Source organism: Mytilus trossulus, unplaced genomic scaffold (genome assembly GCF_036588685.1).
Source record: "Mytilus trossulus isolate FHL-02 unplaced genomic scaffold, PNRI_Mtr1.1.1.hap1 h1tg000211l__unscaffolded, whole genome shotgun sequence".
NCBI classification, from domain to species: Eukaryota; Metazoa; Mollusca; class Bivalvia; order Mytilida; family Mytilidae; genus Mytilus; species Mytilus trossulus.
This window is the reverse complement of record NW_026963311.1, coordinates 389743-414859: the sequence shown is the minus strand read 5'-3', so window position 1 is coordinate 414859 and position 25117 is coordinate 389743. Positions and strand designations below refer to the sequence as shown.

The 25117-nt window shown below is 34.4% G+C and overlaps 1 protein-coding gene across 1 annotated transcript in view; it reads left to right on the top strand.

The window, feature by feature from the left end:
• The first annotated feature begins 2242 nt into the window (after nucleotides 1–2242).
• LOC134701037 (plexin-B2-like) overlaps nucleotides 2243–25117 on the top strand; it is a 48126-nt gene continuing 25251 nt past the window's right edge. Inside the window, exons 1-8 of the mRNA XM_063562179.1 lie at nucleotides 2243–2352; nucleotides 13222–13293; nucleotides 18256–18468; nucleotides 20191–20424; nucleotides 21136–21336; nucleotides 22240–22416; nucleotides 24177–24371; nucleotides 24832–24966. Coding sequence (XP_063418249.1) covers nucleotides 13227–13293; nucleotides 18256–18468; nucleotides 20191–20424; nucleotides 21136–21336; nucleotides 22240–22416; nucleotides 24177–24371; nucleotides 24832–24966 — 1222 coding nt within the window. The 5' untranslated portion in view covers nucleotides 2243–2352; nucleotides 13222–13226. The remainder of the gene's footprint in view (nucleotides 2353–13221; nucleotides 13294–18255; nucleotides 18469–20190; nucleotides 20425–21135; nucleotides 21337–22239; nucleotides 22417–24176; nucleotides 24372–24831; nucleotides 24967–25117) is intronic.

Here is a 25117-nt window from a genome sequence, read left to right as displayed (position 1 = left end):
TTCGGTAGGTCACATTAGTCAAAGGGAAGAGTATTGAAGTTACGACATAAGAAACATATCAGATATCATCTGTGAAACGGTTATTCCATAAAGGTCAACCAACTCGTGATGGCGTCCGTAAAATTGACGAAGAAATGATTTAAACTTCACTATTAGTATTTGGAACTCTTCATTTACTAGCTTTCTTGTGAGCAGTTATCCTCTATCAAGGAAATCATGATAGAAAATACCAGCTAAGGAATATCGTGTCAATTGGGAGATATACTCCGTATTTTGTAAGCTGAAATCATCTCTTTTGTCTTTTAGTTTTGTTTTTAACCGACACAGTTAATTTCGAAATATAAGTCAAGATATGAGGCAGACGTATCTGTATCTGAAGTAGCCTTTATCTCTAGTTGGATTGGAAAGATTTGTTCAACATAGTCACCAAATGTTGTATTATTTAGTGAGAGAACATCCTCTATACAGCGGAACGTAAAGTTAAAGGACACTGCCAACTTGTTATCATTTTTCCTAAGAAGTTTTTGAATAAAGTCAGCCTCATAATAATAACATAAAATAGTCGCAAGAAAAGGGGCACAATTGGTTCCCAATAGCATTCCGACAGTCTGTTGAAAAGCACATCCTCCAAACGTAACAAATATGTTGTCAATCAAGAAATCAAACATCTTGATTATGTCAATTTCAGAGAATTAGAGTGATTCTTTACAAAGTAGGATGTTTAACTTCTCTTCTACTTGTATCTTCGTCCGCGAATTCTTTCTAATGAAACAAAGAAATACCAACTCTTTCAATGTCTTTTAGTTTTGTAAATCATACAACAAAATATTTTATCTAATCAATTTGCCATTAGCTTTTTGAAGCACAGTGAATTTAACCACAAAACGTCTTGTTAGTTAGTTCTTTTGGAATCGCACAGCACAAGTGCCAGAAAAAAAATAAAAAAATATAGAAGTGAACAAATCTGATCTCTAAAAAAAATCTTATCTTAATATAACCTCAAAAACAGTCCATCTTAATACAAATATAAGGGAAGTCGCTGAAGGATGTCCACATAAACTTAATCACCACGCATTGTGTATCTGTTGCAACAGATACTGAATATGTTTAAATTAATCTCAGTTGTGATAATAACGGATCTATTCCCACTATGAGAGCTTCAGAATATCTAATCAAAGTAGGTCAGGTAGGCGATAATCTAATAACAATTATATGTAAGGCCCTATCATTATTTCATGAAATATTGTTTAGCACATGTCATGTCAAGTCTTTTGTGAATGCCTGCCACAAAAACTACAAAGAAATGCAACATATATAAAACATGTGTCAACTAGGTGTTATAGACATGTCACTTGAAAACTACTAATTTTTAGGACAGTTCTAGAATGTATTTTCCATCTATAACTATTTTTGCGTAATAGGTTTTAGTAATGCTTGACATATGTTGTTTCTTTCTTAGTAATGCTTGACATGTATTGTTTCTTTCTTAGTAATGATTGACATATATTTGTAATGCAGATTTATTAAAAAAATCGGATTAAAATTTTTTAACCGAGTTTTACTGAGCGTATTGTTGTGAAAATAAAACTGAGAATGGCATCCAAGAGACAACAACATGACCAAAGGGCAGATAACAGCCAAAGGTGTGTCTGTATATTCTACATTGGTAAGTGGTACGGATGGAGGGTTGAATTCTAACAAAACATGTTTAAATCCACCGCATCATTTTTGCGCCAGTCCAAAAGTCGGGAGCTTCTTTTCTTTTTTATTCTTGTCTGAATTTTTTTTATTGATGGATTTATATGTTTCAGATTTTAATGTGTTTAAAACAATTTGGCGGTTAGCTGACAGAGGTCTGCATCCAGTGCAGGATTTTCACGCTGTGTTGCAGAACCATTGATAGCATCGGTCTGTTTTCTGATCGTTAGTCAGGTTGTTGTCTTTTCGTTGCCATATTACCGCTTTCCATTCTCATTTTTATTAATTTATTTTTTAGGAAAATCATTTTAAATTAAAAGGATATGTTTTTATTTTCCTTTTTGTAAGGGTCTTTTTAAAATTGGATTTGCTTACATTAAAACACTAAAGGAAATTCAGATTTCACATCTTTGAAATTTTATCGATGTTAATTTTGTCATTTTCTTTTAGTTGAGCACTTAAAATATAATTATATATATAAAGGAATATGATACAAACTTAAGGAAGTCTCTAAAAATATACCGCCCGTTTTATATCATCACACACGGAAGATTGAAAATTCTTCATATTGACACCGGATGCAACATCAGTTTCCTTCACATATACAAATTAGGACATGTTGATTTTATCACCCTTTAACATATTTTGAAGAAGGTAAGATAAATTTTAGTTCTAATAAAAAATGAGCTGGTAATGTAACTAAAAATTCAAAGGGACTTTTATTATCATGGCATCTTAAGATACGGAATATATATATATTTAGCTGATCTGTAACAATAACATCTTCATGCCTTATATATCATGCACTGTAGTACGCCGCTAGATTAAAACTGACGTGGAAAAGTAACACATGGCCAGCGAAAGCTCTTTTTTTTTAGAGCCCAGGTGGTCGTGTGGTCTAGCGGGACGGCTGCAGTGCAGCGAGGGAAGAACCAAAAATTTGCGAAAGCAAATTTACAGATCTAACATTGTTGGGTTGATGTTTAGACGAATTGTATATACATTATGTTCACAGCCATGTATCACCATCATTGATGGCGATCCGATGGATACATCTGTTGTAGGGTTGTCACTGACTCAGACGTACTTATGAATATAATTATTTTCTGTGACTGTATCTTACATTAATTTGTAGGATCCTTTACTATTGATAATTTAGCTGATCTGTAACAATAACATCTTCATGCCTTATATATCATGTACTGTAGTACGCCGCTAGATTAAAACTGACGTGGAAAGGTAACATATGGCCACCGAAAGCTCTTTATTTGAGAGCCCAGGTGGTCGTGTGGTCTAGCGGGACGGCTGCAGTGCAGGCGATTTGGTGTCACGATATCACAGTAGCATGGGTTCGAATCCCGGCGAGGGAAGAACCAAAAATTTGCGAAAGCAAATTTACAGATCTAACATTGTTGGGTTGATGTTTAGACGAATTGTATATATATTACAGATCTAACATTGTTGGGTTGATGTTTAGACGAGTTGTATATACATTATGTACACAGCCATGTATCACCATCATTGATGGCGATCCGATGGATACATCTGTTGTAGGGTTGTCACTGACTCAGACGTACTTATGAATATAATTATTTTCTGTGACTGTATCTTACATTAATTTGTAGGATCCTTTACTATAGATAATTTAGCTGATCTGTAACAATAACATCTTCATGCCTTATATATCATGTACTGTAGTACGCCGCTAGATTAAAACTGACGTGGAAAGGTAACATATGGCCACCGAAAGCTCTTTTTTGAGAGCCCAGGTGGTCGTGTGGTCTAGCGGGACGGCTGCAGTGCAGGCGATTTGGTGTCACGATATCACAGTAGCATGGGTTCGAATCCCGGCGAGGGAAGAACCAAAAATTTGCGAAAGCAAATTTACAGATCTAACATTGTTGGGTTGATGTTTAGACGAGTTGTATATACATTATGTACACAGCCATGTATCACCATCATTGATGGCGATCCGATGGATACATCTGTTGTAGGGTTGTCACTGACTCAGACGTACTTATGAATATAATTATTTTCTGTGACTGTATCTTACATTAATTTGTAGGATCCTTTACTATAGATAATTTAGCTGATCTGTAACAATAACATCTTCATGCCTTATATATCATGTACTGTAGTACGCCGCTAGATTAAAACTGACGTGGAAAGGTAACATATGGCCACCGAAAGCTCTTTTTTGAGAGCCCAGGTGGTCGTGTGGTCTAGCGGGACGGCTGCAGTGCAGGCGATTTGGTGTCACGATATCACAGTAGCATGGGTTCGAATCCCGGCGAGGGAAGAACCAAAAATTTGCGAAAGCAAATTTACAGATCTAACATTGTTGGGTTGATGTTTAGACGAGTTGTATATACATTATGTACACAGCCATGTATCACCATCATTGATGGCGATCCGATGGATACATCTGTTGTAGGGTTGTCACTGACTCAGACGTACTTATGAATATAATTATTTTCTGTGACTGTATCTTACATTAATTTGTAGGATCCTTTACTATAGATAATTTAGCTGATCTGTAACAATAACATCTTCATGCCTTATATATCATGTACTGTAGTACGCCGCTAGATTAAAACTGACGTGGAAAGGTAACATATGGCCACCGAAAGCTCTTTTTTGAGAGCCCAGGTGGTCGTGTGGTCTAGCGGGACGGCTGCAGTGCAGGCGATTTGGTGTCACGATATCACAGTAGCATGGGTTCGAATCCCGGCGAGGGAAGAACCAAAAATTTGCGAAAGCAAATTTACAGATCTAACATTGTTGGGTTGATGTTTAGACGAGTTGTATATACATTATGTACACAGCCATGTATCACCATCATTGATGGCGATCCGATGGATACATCTGTTGTAGGGTTGTCACTGACTCAGACGTACTTATGAATATAATTATTTTCTGTGACTGTATCTTACATTAATTTGTAGGATCCTTTACTATAGATAATTTAGCTGATCTGTAACAATAACATCTTCATGCCTTATATATCATGTACTGTAGTACGCCGCTAGATTAAAACTGACGTGGAAAGGTAACATATGGCCACCGAAAGCTCTTTTTTGAGAGCCCAGGTGGTCGTGTGGTCTAGCGGGACGGCTGCAGTGCAGGCGATTTGGTGTCACGATATCACAGTAGCATGGGTTCGAATCCCGGCGAGGGAAGAACCAAAAATTTGCGAAAGCAAATTTACAGATCTAACATTGTTGGGTTGATGTTTAGACGAGTTGTATATACATTATGTACACAGCCATGTATCACCATCATTGATGGCGATCCGATGGATACATCTGTTGTAGGGTTGTCACTGACTCAGACGTACTTATGAATATAATTATTTTCTGTGACTGTATCTTACATTAATTTGTAGGATCCTTTACTATAGATAATTTAGCTGATCTGTAACAATAACATCTTCATGCCTTATATATCATGTACTGTAGTACGCCGCTAGATTAAAACTGACGTGGAAAGGTAACATATGGCCACCGAAAGCTCTTTTTTGAGAGCCCAGGTGGTCGTGTGGTCTAGCGGGACGGCTGCAGTGCAGGCGATTTGGTGTCACGATATCACAGTAGCATGGGTTCGAATCCCGGCGAGGGAAGAACCAAAAATTTGCGAAAGCAAATTTACAGATCTAACATTGTTGGGTTGATGTTTAGACGAGTTGTATATACATTATGTACACAGCCATGTATCACCATCATTGATGGCGATCCGATGGATACATCTGTTGTAGGGTTGTCACTGACTCAGACGTACTTATGAATATAATTATTTTCTGTGACTGTATCTTACATTAATTTGTAGGATCCTTTACTATAGATAATTTAGCTGATCTGTAACAATAACATCTTCATGCCTTATATATCATGTACTGTAGTACGCCGCTAGATTAAAACTGACGTGGAAAGGTAACATATGGCCACCGAAAGCTCTTTTTTGAGAGCCCAGGTGGTCGTGTGGTCTAGCGGGACGGCTGCAGTGCAGGCGATTTGGTGTCACGATATCACAGTAGCATGGGTTCGAATCCCGGCGAGGGAAGAACCAAAAATTTGCGAAAGCAAATTTACAGATCTAACATTGTTGGGTTGATGTTTAGACGAGTTGTATATACATTATGTACACAGCCATGTATCACCATCATTGATGGCGATCCGATGGATACATCTGTTGTAGGGTTGTCACTGACTCAGACGTACTTATGAATATAATTATTTTCTGTGACTGTATCTTACATTAATTTGTAGGATCCTTTACTATAGATAATTTAGCTGATCTGTAACAATAACATCTTCATGCCTTATATATCATGTACTGTAGTACGCCGCTAGATTAAAACTGACGTGGAAAGGTAACATATGGCCACCGAAAGCTCTTTTTTGAGAGCCCAGGTGGTCGTGTGGTCTAGCGGGACGGCTGCAGTGCAGGCGATTTGGTGTCACGATATCACAGTAGCATGGGTTCGAATCCCGGCGAGGGAAGAACCAAAAATTTGCGAAAGCAAATTTACAGATCTAACATTGTTGGGTTGATGTTTAGACGAGTTGTATATACATTATGTACACAGCCATGTATCACCATCATTGATGGCGATCCGATGGATACATCTGTTGTAGGGTTGTCACTGACTCAGACGTACTTATGAATATAATTATTTTCTGTGACTGTATCTTACATTAATTTGTAGGATCCTTTACTATAGATAATTTAGCTGATCTGTAACAATAACATCTTCATGCCTTATATATCATGTACTGTAGTACGCCGCTAGATTAAAACTGACGTGGAAAGGTAACATATGGCCACCGAAAGCTCTTTTTTGAGAGCCCAGGTGGTCGTGTGGTCTAGCGGGACGGCTGCAGTGCAGGCGATTTGGTGTCACGATATCACAGTAGCATGGGTTCGAATCCCGGCGAGGGAAGAACCAAAAATTTGCGAAAGCAAATTTACAGATCTAACATTGTTGGGTTGATGTTTAGACGAGTTGTATATACATTATGTACACAGCCATGTATCACCATCATTGATGGCGATCCGATGGATACATCTGTTGTAGGGTTGTCACTGACTCAGACGTACTTATGAATATAATTATTTTCTGTGACTGTATCTTACATTAATTTGTAGGATCCTTTACTATAGATAATTTAGCTGATCTGTAACAATAACATCTTCATGCCTTATATATCATGTACTGTAGTACGCCGCTAGATTAAAACTGACGTGGAAAGGTAACATATGGCCACCGAAAGCTCTTTTTTGAGAGCCCAGGTGGTCGTGTGGTCTAGCGGGACGGCTGCAGTGCAGGCGATTTGGTGTCACGATATCACAGTAGCATGGGTTCGAATCCCGGCGAGGGAAGAACCAAAAATTTGCGAAAGCAAATTTACAGATCTAACATTGTTGGGTTGATGTTTAGACGAGTTGTATATACATTATGTACACAGCCATGTATCACCATCATTGATGGCGATCCGATGGATACATCTGTTGTAGGGTTGTCACTGACTCAGACGTACTTATGAATATAATTATTTTCTGTGACTGTATCTTACATTAATTTGTAGGATCCTTTACTATAGATAATTTAGCTGATCTGTAACAATAACATCTTCATGCCTTATATATCATGTACTGTAGTACGCCGCTAGATTAAAACTGACGTGGAAAGGTAACATATGGCCACCGAAAGCTCTTTTTTGAGAGCCCAGGTGGTCGTGTGGTCTAGCGGGACGGCTGCAGTGCAGGCGATTTGGTGTCACGATATCACAGTAGCATGGGTTCGAATCCCGGCGAGGGAAGAACCAAAAATTTGCGAAAGCAAATTTACAGATCTAACATTGTTGGGTTGATGTTTAGACGAGTTGTATATACATTATGTACACAGCCATGTATCACCATCATTGATGGCGATCCGATGGATACATCTGTTGTAGGGTTGTCACTGACTCAGACGTACTTATGAATATAATTATTTTCTGTGACTGTATCTTACATTAATTTGTAGGATCCTTTACTATAGATAATTTAGCTGATCTGTAACAATAACATCTTCATGCCTTATATATCATGTACTGTAGTACGCCGCTAGATTAAAACTGACGTGGAAAGGTAACATATGGCCACCGAAAGCTCTTTTTTGAGAGCCCAGGTGGTCGTGTGGTCTAGCGGGACGGCTGCAGTGCAGGCGATTTGGTGTCACGATATCACAGTAGCATGGGTTCGAATCCCGGCGAGGGAAGAACCAAAAATTTGCGAAAGCAAATTTACAGATCTAACATTGTTGGGTTGATGTTTAGACGAGTTGTATATACATTATGTACACAGCCATGTATCACCATCATTGATGGCGATCCGATGGATACATCTGTTGTAGGGTTGTCACTGACTCAGACGTACTTATGAATATAATTATTTTCTGTGACTGTATCTTACATTAATTTGTAGGATCCTTTACTATAGATAATTTAGCTGATCTGTAACAATAACATCTTCATGCCTTATATATCATGTACTGTAGTACGCCGCTAGATTAAAACTGACGTGGAAAGGTAACATATGGCCACCGAAAGCTCTTTTTTGAGAGCCCAGGTGGTCGTGTGGTCTAGCGGGACGGCTGCAGTGCAGGCGATTTGGTGTCACGATATCACAGTAGCATGGGTTCGAATCCCGGCGAGGGAAGAACCAAAAATTTGCGAAAGCAAATTTACAGATCTAACATTGTTGGGTTGATGTTTAGACGAGTTGTATATACATTATGTACACAGCCATGTATCACCATCATTGATGGCGATCCGATGGATACATCTGTTGTAGGGTTGTCACTGACTCAGACGTACTTATGAATATAATTATTTTCTGTGACTGTATCTTACATTAATTTGTAGGATCCTTTACTATAGATAATTTAGCTGATCTGTAACAATAACATCTTCATGCCTTATATATCATGTACTGTAGTACGCCGCTAGATTAAAACTGACGTGGAAAGGTAACATATGGCCACCGAAAGCTCTTTTTTGAGAGCCCAGGTGGTCGTGTGGTCTAGCGGGACGGCTGCAGTGCAGGCGATTTGGTGTCACGATATCACAGTAGCATGGGTTCGAATCCCGGCGAGGGAAGAACCAAAAATTTGCGAAAGCAAATTTACAGATCTAACATTGTTGGGTTGATGTTTAGACGAGTTGTATATACATTATGTACACAGCCATGTATCACCATCATTGATGGCGATCCGATGGATACATCTGTTGTAGGGTTGTCACTGACTCAGACGTACTTATGAATATAATTATTTTCTGTGACTGTATCTTACATTAATTTGTAGGATCCTTTACTATAGATAATTTAGCTGATCTGTAACAATAACATCTTCATGCCTTATATATCATGTACTGTAGTACGCCGCTAGATTAAAACTGACGTGGAAAGGTAACATATGGCCACCGAAAGCTCTTTTTTGAGAGCCCAGGTGGTCGTGTGGTCTAGCGGGACGGCTGCAGTGCAGGCGATTTGGTGTCACGATATCACAGTAGCATGGGTTCGAATCCCGGCGAGGGAAGAACCAAAAATTTGCGAAAGCAAATTTACAGATCTAACATTGTTGGGTTGATGTTTAGACGAGTTGTATATACATTATGTACACAGCCATGTATCACCATCATTGATGGCGATCCGATGGATACATCTGTTGTAGGGTTGTCACTGACTCAGACGTACTTATGAATATAATTATTTTCTGTGACTGTATCTTACATTAATTTGTAGGATCCTTTACTATAGATAATTTAGCTGATCTGTAACAATAACATCTTCATGCCTTATATATCATGTACTGTAGTACGCCGCTAGATTAAAACTGACGTGGAAAGGTAACATATGGCCACCGAAAGCTCTTTTTTGAGAGCCCAGGTGGTCGTGTGGTCTAGCGGGACGGCTGCAGTGCAGGCGATTTGGTGTCACGATATCACAGTAGCATGGGTTCGAATCCCGGCGAGGGAAGAACCAAAAATTTGCGAAAGCAAATTTACAGATCTAACATTGTTGGGTTGATGTTTAGACGAGTTGTATATACATTATGTACACAGCCATGTATCACCATCATTGATGGCGATCCGATGGATACATCTGTTGTAGGGTTGTCACTGACTCAGACGTACTTATGAATATAATTATTTTCTGTGACTGTATCTTACATTAATTTGTAGGATCCTTTACTATAGATAATTTAGCTGATCTGTAACAATAACATCTTCATGCCTTATATATCATGTACTGTAGTACGCCGCTAGATTAAAACTGACGTGGAAAGGTAACATATGGCCACCGAAAGCTCTTTTTTGAGAGCCCAGGTGGTCGTGTGGTCTAGCGGGACGGCTGCAGTGCAGGCGATTTGGTGTCACGATATCACAGTAGCATGGGTTCGAATCCCGGCGAGGGAAGAACCAAAAATTTGCGAAAGCAAATTTACAGATCTAACATTGTTGGGTTGATGTTTAGACGAGTTGTATATACATTATGTACACAGCCATGTATCACCATCATTGATGGCGATCCGATGGATACATCTGTTGTAGGGTTGTCACTGACTCAGACGTACTTATGAATATAATTATTTTCTGTGACTGTATCTTACATTAATTTGTAGGATCCTTTACTATAGATAATTTAGCTGATCTGTAACAATAACATCTTCATGCCTTATATATCATGTACTGTAGTACGCCGCTAGATTAAAACTGACGTGGAAAGGTAACATATGGCCACCGAAGGCTCTTTTTTGAGAGCCCAGGTGGTCGTGTGGTCTAGCGGGACGGCTGCAGTGCAGGCGATTTGGTGTCACGATATCACAGTAGCATGGGTTCGAATCCCGGCGAGGGAAGAACCAAAAATTTGCGAAAGCAAATTTACAGATCTAACATTGTTGGGTTGATGTTTAGACGAGTTGTATATACATTATGTACACAGCCATGTATCACCATCATTGATGGCGATCCGATGGATACATCTGTTGTAGGGTTGTCACTGACTCAGACGTACTTATGAATATAATTATTTTCTGTGACTGTATCTTACATTAATTTGTAGGATCCTTTACTATAGATAATTTAGCTGATCTGTAACAATAACATCTTCATGCCTTATATATCATGTACTGTAGTACGCCGCTAGATTAAAACTGACGTGGAAAGGTAACATATGGCCACCGAAAGCTCTTTTTTGAGAGCCCAGGTGGTCGTGTGGTCTAGCGGGACGGCTGCAGTGCAGGCGATTTGGTGTCACGATATCACAGTAGCATGGGTTCGAATCCCGGCGAGGGAAGAACCAAAAATTTGCGAAAGCAAATTTACAGATCTAACATTGTTGGGTTGATGTTTAGACGAGTTGTATATATATATATATATATATAAACATAAAAGTTTGTATTTTTTATTTCATTAGTGATACTAGATTATATGTGCACACAATATTTTCTGTTTATACATTAGGTGTTGTAAAAATATTTCGTTATCCTAACAACAAAAGTATATAGTTGTGTGTACGTTATTCAACTTGACGCCGTTTTGTCCTACGTAATAGTTTTTTTTCGTAGTTTTACATCCCTCTTTTTTATTAATACTAAATTTATATTGCGTCTTAGATAAGATTTATACATTCAGTTTATGTTTACTTGAGTTTGTAAGCATGTATTTTTGATGAGTCAAGCAATTTCAATTGAAGTTTTATTGTTTGTCTTTTTATGTTTTAATGTTACGACTGATTCAGTTAAGGGTGAAGGTTGGCGTCTGTTAATGGCATACGATACAGTTTTGATCCCGTATTTACAAGTTCATAACAATTTGCATATAAACTATTGTTTTCATGATTAAATCAAATATGTAATAAAAAATGTACCTTCATGTGCTGTTTTTTTTTATTTTAAATGAGGTCTAAATTTTGTAAATTTGCTAAAAATTCGGATTTCTGGCGGTATTTTCCCTTACGAAAAAGACATAACTTTTTTGTTTTAAAAGATAAACACAAATTGTTTTTGGTAAACAATTTGTAATATCTGTATTGTATTAGAATTCTAAAAATTTATGATTTTTTGTTCAGAAAAAACTCATATTTATCAAATAGTCAAGAATTGATAAAAATGTCATTTTTTGCTGTGTATTTTCCAAAATTAAAAAAATTGCACTATTTACAGTTTTATAAAATTTGGTCCACATAATCTCCCTACAAAATGAAACAAAATGTCGTTTCAAAAAATGGGGGTATATGCATTTGTTTTCAAATTAAACAAGTTTGAATGATAAAAAACAGTCGAAAAATGCATCTTTTCCCGATATGTCACAGTTTGACGTCGCGAAAATAACATTTTACGTTAGCGACGTCATTACCTCCCCCTGTAACTGTATGCCCGTTAAACGTTAACACCTGTTACATTATTTTGTTCCTGCCTAAGTCCTAAGTCAGGACCCTGTTGTTCAGTGATTCTTTTTTATTTATATGATTAAAATGTGTTTATATTTTCTCGTTTTCTATATGGATTAGACTGTTGGTTCCCTGTTTGCATCGTTTTTCAATAGTCATTTTTGGCCCTTTAAAGCTTGCTGATCAGTTTGATCCAAAGCTCGAGTTGAAGGCGGTACTTTGACCCATAATTGTTTACTTTTTACACATTGTGACGTTGATGGAGAGTTGTCTTATTGGCACTCATACCACATCGTCCGATATCCATTTGTATCAGTGCTGTGTTCATGTATAATACTGTACAATGGAGTTATGACCTTTTATAATGATAAACTACATGTGCATGAGAATAAATGTTCCTGCGTTTTCCATTCATATAAAGAGGTTCTGGTTACTTGAACAACAATTTGCGTTTCATCTACAAAAGACTTATCGCGACGCTCGAATATAAAAAACCCAAAATAAAATATGATTTTAGGATTATTGAGGACCAACAATTCGTTATTTATTGTATGTGTGCGCACGACACATCAAGCCTTTTGAACAAAACGTGATCAGTTTTAATTAAGTGATTAAACAACTTGGCTGCGCAATATGGCTTTACATTTATGTTAGCTTTTTTATAGACGAAATAACTTTAATACATCATTCAAACAAATCTGCTTCAATGTATGGCATTCGAAACAAAATTCATGCTTAAATAGTTTTTCAATTACTATGGCAAATAAACCGATATAAAGATACATTTTTCCATTAACATTCTAATTTATATGACATTTATGCACTATGAAGTGGTATCTAATGAGTACATGTGATTGTTTTCATATGATTAGGTACGTATGTAAGTATTTGTTTCCTCACTTTTAATGTATATATTACAAGTGTTTATTTGTTTCCTCTTTATTATGAAATGCCTCTTCGTTTTGCTTAGATTCATTAGATATTATTAGTATCATAAACACGACTTTTTACTTCCTTTGTAATCAAATGGTATCCATATATTTCCTCCCTTGCATATGATATATAAATGTTCTTTTCTTAACATTTTAGCACAGATGACACTATCTATACTACTGGTTTTAATTATTCAAACCACTGTGTTGTTGATAGTTGCAGCACAAAGTAAGTTTTTCAATGTTTGCAATAAAAACAATATAAAAAGCAATCCTATTTTTTAAGACATACGATTGGTTTGAACAATTCTACATCATAATCGTTTTCTACCGATTGATATATGATATTGAATTTAAATAATTTTAAAAGTAACTAAAGTTTCGACTTCTGTGGATATATAGACAATTAAATCCCTCATAGGAAATGCTAAGGCTGTATCAATTTTTATATGAAGCTTTGTTAAAAATATTTCCTAGAACAGAAAGTTGATATGGACTATTATTTTTTTTCTAATGTCTAAACATAGGGCAGTGTGGCATAATTTCTACAATTATATGTCTTAAAATTCTAAGAATTTAAACTTATACCTAAACATTCTGTACTATCCCTCCCTTCACTAAGGACCTTTTCATAATTCAGTTTGGCCGCTATGCATGTGCAGTTATACTCGTTTGGTAGCTCTTGATATGTGTGAGTTAAATCATATAGATGATATCTGGGAACCAGTGTGTTAACAAAACAAAAGAAAATATCTAATAATAGTAAATTTTCTTTTCTAAAGATGTGTGGTTTGCGACACAGTTGTAAAAGGCGAGTGTCTTATTTCAAAAGAACGCTTAGTTAACGACTTTAATGCACCCACCTAACACACGGCTGTATTATATATCAATCGAAAGCAAATAATCTGTACTTTCTGTTTTGCCCGGTCGTTAAAAAATCTTACGTTGCATTTTGTGTTAAATCAAGGTCAAAGGTCATGAATAAACATACCAACTTTTAGTGATTATTAAACAAAATGCCATTTTCTTATTCTTGTACCAGAAAATGTTCCAAAAGATCATATGAACGTTATATAACATAATACATTATTTAAAATCGAACAAAAAATAAGAGGTAAGATTGCAATATTTCCGGAAAATCGAAATTCATCACACACCTAAAAAAAATGAAAAATTGTTCCAAAAGCAAAATGAGTCTTGGGGGATCGTTATTTGTATGCTAAAAAAATAGATTATTGTATATGTTTTGGTCAAGGAATATTTGTTTCGTAATCTTAAGATGCAATTATTAATTATTGTTCATAGCTATATAGAACAACCTTATATTGAAGTGTTTACTACAGTTGCCCAACAATCTGTTATCTGCAAATAGCGGTCATTTTGTTTTTCTATGTTAAGATATAGCACATCGCTAATTGTCAATATCAGGCAGGAGAATGATTTTCCATAATTAAAGAAAGGATATTTAAAGTTCGAAAAGAATATATACGAGCTAATTGAGGTAAAAATATGGTTTTTACGAAGTCAAACTTATTTTCTTTATGTAATCATGTTTAAATGCAATGCTTGACTTTGCGACTAAATCGTAGGCAACTTTGAAATAAGTAACCTTGTTTAGAAACATTTGGTTGTCTAAACGGGATCTAAACGAACAAAATATAATGCTGCTGCTTCTTCTTGCGTTTTAAATCGTGTTTGACATATTAAATGTGTTTAGAAGTTTATTTTTTTAATTATTTGAATAAAAGGTACGTTTTTTGATTTAGTTAAGCCTGCCAATTGATAATTTACCGTGAGTTTTTCTATGTAGTGATGTTATGCTATTGCTTCAGAAAGAAGGAGAAGGTTTGGTACCTTTAAAACGTTTAATCCCGCTGCAAATGTTTGCACCTGTCCTAGCTCAGGAATCTGATGTACATTTGTTGTCTTTTGTTTATGTAATTTATACATGTTTCTCGTTTTTCGTGTTTTATATAGATTATACCGTTGGTTTCCCAGATTGAATGGTTTTACACTATTACTTTTGGGGCCCTTAATAGCTTTTTGTTCGGTGTTAGCCAAGGCTCCGTGTTGAAGGCCGTACATTGACCTATGATGGTTTACTTTTATAAATTTTTATTTGGATGAAGAGTTGTCTCATTGGCACTCACACCACATCTTCCTATATATCTATTGAAAATTTCAAACATAAGCTTGTAAAATACAAATGCAGGTTCTTGTGTATGTAAAACACTATAAGCAGTTTTGAAATAAAAAAAAAAATGAAAAAATGACATACCCTTCCTGCCTCATAGGATCATTCGCTGTTTTAGGCAGTGATTGTTTTCATACTGTACTGTGTTTTGTGAACTGATGTTTGTCTCTTGGACTTTAATTTTATTTTGTTCATGGTTTTAATTAAGTTTGTTTGATTCATGATTTAAGATGTAGATTGTCCCTTTGGTATTATTCATCTTTTAAGACATTAACTTGCAGTAATGAAAATCGGCAAAAAATCGCCTCGAAGTATATTGAAGGAGACTAACGCAATAAGACAAATATCTGCGAAAATGACTTTAAAATTTGCTCTCGGTGATATATATATAGAACCAAATTGTCATCATGATATATTTAACTACATTGATCTACTTTTTTTTTAAAACTTTCACTACTTGAAGAGTGACGAAACATATCAAAGGGACATCAACTAATAATTGAAAACAAAATGACAAAGCCGGGCAACAACAAAAATAGCAACAATATACAACACACAACATTTAAAACTACAGATTGAGTAATACAAACCCCAAAAATATTTAGGGTGAACTCAGGGGCTTCACACCCGTCTTGTGGCTCATGTTATTCCTAACTCTCATTCGGTAGGTGACATTCAAGTCGAAGATGACGATACTACATTACGTCAATAAGAATTTATCAGTTGTCATCTGGCGAAAAAGATATTCATGTTTATCAACCAACTCGTATTGGCGTCCATAAAATTTTAAAAGGGATGATTCTTACTTTGCATTTGAACTCTAGGTTAATCCATGTTCATGCAAACCACCATTTGTCTTCAAGGCATATGGCAGTTGGTTTCGAATAATCTGTTCCTTTGTATGTTAGCGGGTTTTTTATAGTAGTTCAGTGTTTTTTGTTGTTCCGTTACGTTCCTCTTATAGATGATTCGTTTACCTATGTTTTGGTTTGTGACCAAGATTTGTATCATTTAATTGTAAATCGGTTGATGACTATTAAATAGTGGTATACCATAGTTGTCTTTATTTAATATCTCCATTGTGAGCAGTTACGCACTATCACCAAAATCGTGAAAGTAAATACAAGCTCTGGAATCTTGTTTAAAGTGTGAGATGTATATTTTGTCGTAAAACTTATTCTCAACCAACTCTCATCGTCGATTTTAAAATACGTGATAGAGTATACTATGTGTGTTGAGTCTTTTATTTTCAATTCCAAAAGAAAAATTACGAGTCCAACATTGTCGCCAATTTGTCACTATTCATGTAATGAGATAAAATAATGTTTATAATGGAAAGTGAACTTGCAAGATACTTGTAGCTTCTTTTTAGTTGTCACCAGACGCTCTTGCATGAAGTCATCCTCGTATGAAAAATGAACTAGTCATTCAAGCTATTCAGGAAGTCTAGTTGTAGCTAGAATCGTTGCGTATTAATGGATTTTTTTTCTTTAAAATTATTCTTATTTGATGAATTAATGCATTTAAACTTTGAACTACGCAGTTTAAGCAAAAAAGAAGTCAAGTTAGATAATAAATTTACTGTTTTTTAAGTCTCTAAATTTTCAATTTTCATCAATATATTCTTCATTTTTTTTTTGGTCTAAATTTTCAATTTCTTTTTTTTTTATGGTTCACATCACATAAATACTAGGTCTTTTCACTTCATGAATATTTATAATGAAGCTACAAATCAAACAATTAGAAAAGTCGAAAGATGGTAATTTCAGTCTGGTAGTTACAATGCGGATTGCAATCTCTTAGTTTTCCCTCTTTATTTCAAGCCATAGTATTATTCGTTGATATTTTTTTTACTGTACATATTTCAGATTCTTAAGGAATAGTTTATTAATTCTTATAATGACCACTTAAAATGTTTGAATAGGAAGAAAAAATGCTTAAAAGCTGTTTTTCGCAGATGGCGGTATTTTGGGCAACTGTATGAGTTGTTATGTTTAGCTGATTGATCAGAAGTAAACATAATGTTCGAAAATTTATTTTGGCAAAAACTTTTTTGACAGTTATTACAGTGTTTTACTTAGTTTTGAGTAGTTACATGTACATCAAAAAGAAAAAAATAGGTTTTCACCCATTTTGTTAACTTTTACTCGGATATCAGTAAACAAGTGCTGTCTATCAAAAACAAGCTTTAGATATTTAAAAATGCATTTGATTGAAGACTGTTAATCTCTCTGCTATAAGTTTAAATTGTTTAAAGATTTGAATATAGTATATAAAAGTCATATTATGCACTCAAACTGAAATCTTAGAAAATATGAATTTATTCGTCCTTGAGCTTTGATCTTGATTTGACGGAAATTGCACCATACGATTTTTTTACGACCGGGCAAAACATATAGTACAGGTGTGTAGTTTTCAAATGATATATAATTTAGCTGTGTGTTAGGTGGGTACATTAAAAATTGAATTTTATGGTTAGAGTCACTCGCCTATAATAACAAAGTGCAATCTATAATGATTTTATCGTAAATATTCTGCAAACAGTACCTAAAAAGAAGACCACATCGAATATCATTAAACGGAGATCGTCAAATTATTTACAGTTATTGAACTAAGCTTGATATGCACATTTTTGTAGTTTTCTATTGTGAAACTGTCTCGCTGGCAATCATACAACTTGTTCTTATTTTTAAATTATAGTAATCAAAGTAACCAGGATTATAATTTAGTACGCCAGGCGCGCGTTTCGTCTACAAATCTCATCAGTAACGCTCATATTAAAATATTTATAAAGCCAAACAAATACAAAGATGAAGAGCATTGAGGATTCAAAATTTCAAAAAATTGTGCCAAATACATGTACGGTTAAGGTAATCTATGCCTAAGATAAGAAACTCCTTAGTTATATAATCTCATTATTATATATTTAAATCGACAAGAAACATCCATATTGTACGGCTTTTATAACTATTCGTTGTTTTTTCATGTTTTTATCAGAGGACCTTGGCAATTATGGCATAGCTACACAAATTTCAACGTATTATGAAGGTGGTCAACCAGAAAATGCTGTTAAACCGCCAATATCAAATAGTTTTAGTTTAAAAAACTGTTCACACACAAACATAATTTCGGAATATGCTTGGTGGATGTTTGAATTTTCTTTTGGTACCGCCTTCATCACAGATATAACAATATACTACAGAGAAAACCGTAAGTATACAGATACTGAAGTATTTTCACAAAACTCTAAATATTTCTCATAGTAATATCAAAATATCACAAACAAAGACGAAAAAATGCGTAGAACAATCGTTATTTCTTAAGCTGAAGATAACAAGATTTTGAAACCTAAATTGTACTCCATTGTTTCATTAGCATGATATTGCTGATAGTTTTTTTCACATGATAGACTATTACTGTTTATCAATTTTGACCATTTAATAGATATTAAATAGTGGTCTCACGTTTTATGTGATACTAGTTTGTTATTAGTTAATTTGGATATCACATTGGTTATATATTTGTAAGCATATTGTAAAACCGTTCAACTAATTCCAAATACTCAGGGTTTTCAACGTTCAACATCGGTGGTTTTAGCCATATGTTACCCAATGTTTTATTGTTTGTTTCAATACTTTACAAATTTGTGTTTGATTTGGCTTTCAACATGTCTAAAAAGAAAAATCACAAAAATACTAAATTCCGGGGAAAATTCAAACCGGAAAGTTCTTAATCAAATGTCTAAATTAAAAACTGTTTTACATCGAAAAAATGGACAACAACTTCATATTCCTGACTTGGTACAGGCATATTTAATGTAGAAAATGGTGGGTTAAACCTGGTTTTAAATCTAGCTTAACCTCTCGCTGGTATAATAGTTGCATACAACTCCACAATAATGACAACGATGTGTGAACAAAACAAAGAGACATATTTGGTAAAAATGTCAAAAATATAGGTACAGCAGTCAACATGTGGTGGGGTTCGTGCTGCTTAGTCTTCCGTTGTCTATATTGTGTCTTGTGTACTATTATTTGTCTGTTTGTCTTTTTCATATTTAACCATGGCGTTGTCAGTTTATTTGTTATCTTCGAGTTTGACTGTCCCTCTGGTATCTTTCGCCCCTTTTTTGTGTTATTATCTTAACCAATATGAGAACAAACAAATATGCAATCAAAACATTTACCATGGTGCAATAACACAATGACAGGATGTATAAGTACAAAGCCACGTCAAACAAAGAAACTCAAAAAAGGCATACAGACAAAGCGCATTAGCAAATATGAAAGACAAGAATACAGAAAATATCAAAGAACAGTAATACAATGACGGGATGTATATAAGTACAGAGCCACGTTAAATGGATAAAAGTTGGTATTTTGCTTCTAAGGTGGTGGAAATTGATAATTTCAAAATTTAAATGTTTTGATTTACGGTCATGGATGAGTCATATTCATCTCGTATTAGATTGTAATACTGGTAACTTTGATAAGGTTTTGTGACTGAATTACAGACATTTAGTATTATAAATACCATAAGCATAATAACAAGTAGTTTAAAGGGGTTATATATTGCCTACAATGTATTTGGTACAAGTGTGTCGTTCATTTAACAGTTACTGTTCATTTAAATGTTTTAAAAACAAAAACCTGACAAGTTTTATGCGCAATATATGAACCTAAATACAAAAGTTGCTTATAAGGATTTGGTTTTTGTTATGACAGAATCTTTTCATGCGGTTGATTTTATTTATCATTACCAGCTTTGGCGCCTCTCTATCGAGAACAAATGTCTTCAACGGTATCGAGTGGAGTTTGGTCCATTGTGACAGATGTTTCAAATAAGTTTCAATTGTTGTCCTTTATACATGTATATCCTTTTAATTAATTGATTTGAAAACAACCTTGACATAATTTGTTGATGTTGTTACAGATGCTGATCGTATGCATGGATTTGAGCTATATTTAAGCAATTCATCAAGTATTCCACCAGAAGGACCTAAAGGGTATCTCTGTTATAAAGATCTTGAACCAGGTCCCCCGAACATCAGCCAGACAATCCCTTGTAATCACCTCGGACAATATGTCATTTATTTCGATAGAAAAGGATCTGTAAAAAGAAATGAAAGCTTTAGTGTCATTGAGTTATGTTATGTTGGCATTCATGGTGAGTTTTGATTTAGGGTACAATGTACATGTACAAAAACAATGTACCTTCCCGTTTCTTTTTATTTTATTTAAGTCTACTCTCGCTGATTTTATATCCAATTCATTATAACTTTCACAGGAACACAATATTGATCTTTGAATGCACTTTGTGTAAAGTACAAAAAGAAAACAGGCATATTTAAAGCCCTTCTCATGGTGCCTGATTTTTTTGCTGTGATGAAGAAATAATTGGTCTTGTTGTTTTGTCTCTTTGACAACATCATCATTTCCATAATCAATTTGATTTTAATTCAAAAGTTAATATAGAACTTGCTGATTAGGGAGTTCGCATCATAAAATTTCAGACTGGTCAAACAAATTTGAAATATAAAGAAATTTGAACATAGCTGTTTGTAAAAACGACAACAATCTGCATATACGAAATAACAAATGATTGGAATGTGATTACAAATCAAAGTTAAGACTGATGTTAAAACCAGGCACAGCTTTTGAACAGTAACATTATAAATGCTACCTGGTATATAACTTGCAACGTGACACGCGCACATTAGTGGCGCTCATATGAAGGGAAAAAAGTCAAACCAAACACAAAGAAGAGGAGTATTCCAAACCAAATCTTCTTTCTTGTTTTAATATACACCATTGAACTTTTCATCCTATTTTTTTTTCAATTTTGACTTAATCAAAGCTTTATTTATTTTGGTTATAGGTTGTCAAACGACATTGTGGGGGAGTAATTGTGAGGTCGATTGTGCAGAAAATTGTATACACCAACATTGCTTTCCTGAAAACGGTTCCTGCATTTGGGGATGTAATGAAACGAATTGTTTGAAAGACATCTGCGATTCCGATACAGCAGTTTGCCCCGAAGGGTGTAAAGACGGACGGACGGGACCCTATTGTAACAAATGTTAGTAATTATTTATAAGTACTGTCAGTTCTTAATGCAGTTGTCTATCTGCAAATAGTAAAATAAAAATTAAAGCAACAACTTTTTATTCAATCAACCATAATTGATAACACATCTTTTTTATTTAAGTGATATTCTGCATTCTACTGAAACATGCAAATCAATTTGAATGACAAACATGGCAATATACGTTTTATTTTCACATCTAGGGTGGTATAACATTCAAAAGTCTATAGATATATTATTTTACGGATAATCGACTAATACATGTAGGTATTGATATAAGTTTACTTTTTCATTTCAAAGATATTAGCTTTATATTTTTCTTAAAGAATTATATCATTATTGTCCCATATATTTCCGTTTAATTGAGCTAATTGAAAATAAACATAACTTCAGTAATTGATTAACATGGCACATGTGTACATTGAAACAAATGTCATCATTGCATCACGTATTGCGGTATTACTCCTCTATGCTTTGTTTTATCACTTGATTTTATTAACAGGTACACACATCTCAAAAATAATTTAAGTTATTGGTAGTTCAATATCAGGAAAAACGATTTGCAGTCACTATCCTAAACTATTTGATCAAAACACTGTAATCATTTCTCGAGTCAATATTGACATTTAAACTCTAGAACTGATCAAATATTAAATGCAAGCCGCTTGGAAATTTGTACTAGTTTTGTAATTTAGCCATTTCTTTCGACACTTTTTACTGAAAGTGAGTTAGAAATACATATACACATCTATGAAAAACTCATAATAACACATAAAGCTACAATTCATTGCATATTAAAAAGAACAGCCTCAAATTTCATATTCGAATAGTGTCTTAAATTTAATAGACGTTTGTTTAAATAATCAAGACACAGTTATATTGTTTTGTACATTACAGATAACCTTGCATTTAACGGTTCGGTCATTTTTAATAAAAATGATACACAGCTGGCTAGTTTATCTGTAGATGGCGATAAGACGTCGTGTTTCACAATACCGCGGGCGTCCGAAATATGGGTACAGGTTGACATTAAAGAAATTAGTATCGTGACGGATATTTATCTCAATTTAAGTGGTAAGTGTTTTTTTATTTCTTTTGATTATATCATATTGAAATGATATATTTACAATAATATATGTTAAGCCCGCCTTTTATAATTAAAACTGACCACATCAAAAGTATACATATGGATGATACATGTACGGAGAATGAACATTGGAGTGACGATGAATGCACAGTGAATGATGCACTCATAATGAGTGTTGAGTTAAGAAATAGGATTAATAGATAATGAACAATAAGCGGTTAACTTACACAGACTATGAATGCACGAAGGGGATGAGCTTTACATGGATAATCATCACAACAAACATAGACGGTAAATAATCAGTTAACTACAAAATGCAATTTGAATTATATCACAATGTAACAACACACGAGCATGATACTTACTCAGTTTCAAACATTTGAGATATGTCCTTTTTTGTGATTAAAAAATGCTGTAAAATGATTCCAGTATAGATACTTCTTTGCTGAATTTTTACATTAAATCAGGCTGACAACCTGCTTTGTGACAAAATCTGGGGATTATCGTTACACGTCCCTGTCGTTTGCAAATCAGTTATAAAATGTATGTGTGAAGATATTATTTATGCCACTAATCGTTATACATCATCCAGTTATCATTTCATTCAGATAATTTCAGTTTGAAAAAATGAAATATGAAGCAAAATATTTATACAGTGTACGTCCTTATTCATTATCAGCCAATCCCGACACCTAATGCTATAAATGATATAATTTAGAATACACACATCTGGGCGATATCATCAGAAGCTAATTTAAGGACTTTCAATAAACTCATCATTTATACCAGGACTAAATTTAGTATATACGCCAGACGCGCGGTTCGTCTACAAAAGACTCATCAGTGACACTCGAATCCAAATTGTTAAAAAGGCCAAATAAAGTACGTAGTTGAAGAGCATTGAGGACCAAAATTCCTAAAAGTTTTGCCAAATTCAGCTAAGGTAATCTATGCCTAAGAAAGAAAAGCCTTAGTTTTTCAAAAAATTCAAAAAATTGTAAAAACAGTAAATTTATTAATATAACCATATCAATGAAAATTTATCTCAGCACAAAAAGTGCTGACTATTTGGCTTGGGATACCCTCGGGGAAATAAATTTTCACCAGCAGTGTCATCGACCCAGTGGTTGTAAATAAACTCATCATAGATACTTGGGCTAAATTTAGTATATACGCCAGACGTGCGTTTCGTCTACAAAAGACTCATCAGTGATGCTCGAACCCAAATTGTTAAAAAGGCCAAATAAGGTACAAAGTTGAAGAGCAGTGAGGACCCAAATTCCTAAAAGTTTTGCCAAATACAGCTAAGGTAATCAATGCCTGAGAAGAAAGCCTTAGTATTTAAAAAAAAATTCGAACATTTGTAAACAGTAAATTTATAAATATAACCATATCAATGACAATTCATGTCAGCACAAAAGGACTACTGGGCTTGTGATACTCGGGGAAATCCGAATCCTACTCTTAAAATCGAATTGACAAGGAAATGCAACAAACTGGTATTGTCTTAATGAATGATATCATTCTTTTCAAATAAACATTGAATTTCTATGCTTCTCTGTCGTAAAATTCAGATATTAATATATTTGGGAAACTTTTTGTTTGCGTCTTCATGATTTGATATGAAATAGAAAAGAAGTAAACAACCTTTTTAATATATGACAGATGACTTAATTACAATTTGTTTAGGCTGTTTTGCATGACATATGAATATCTGCAAATAAACGGTTTTTTTAAATTATTTTAGTGAACATTAAAGATGGAGGTAATCATACCATTTCCGTATCAAACGCAAGTGGTGTACAGGAAAATAGAACTATATATAGCAACGTATCGTTACCCTCAAACATCAAAGTCAATGACGTTTTCAGATACTTAACTTATGAATATCTACATACGAGCGAAAATGTTTCACTTGAAGTATGTGAAATTGGAATTGTTGGTGAGTATTTCAATCGGACCAAATTAATAATGAAATCGTAGAAGTCACTCATTTTTATGCAAGTTCGCATCCTCATAAAAAGATACCATATGACTAGCAATCTTCATCGTGTAACAAAATGTGAAAAGGGAAAGTACTTGATTTGGACTTTTTTAAGTCGTCATTTAAAAATTGATAGCAATGTAACTATCTAGCCCATTCTGAAGCTCTGTATCATTTGTTTTTGGGAAGGTTACAATGTAAACGAATTTTTTTTGCAAGGAATAAAATGATTTGCTCGATTTTGATTATATTCTCTTACATTATTTTAGAGGAATTGATTTAACATCTATATCAATTAGGGAGTACAGCACCGCATTATCGTTTAAAAATAGCAAGATTTACACACACAAAACAATTATCATATGAATGGTGAAGAGATTTTATATATATATTTAGATTTCTTAAGTTATTTTTTTAGGTTGTCCTCCTACAAACTATGGACCGCTTTGTAATAAATTGTGCCCAGTTAACTGTAGTGGTCCCTGTGACCTTGAAACAGGACACTGTTCATTTGGATGTGTTAATGGATGGATTGGTAATACATGTGAATTAGGTATGACAAACCTTTCAACTGTTATCATTAAAACAGATCACTTTAATGATGTTTACTTTTAGTGTAGTTTTATAGTTTTCTTATTCACGTATAATCAAAATTGTAAAAAGTCTAAAATAATCAATTTGAAGGATATAGGCTCGCTAATATG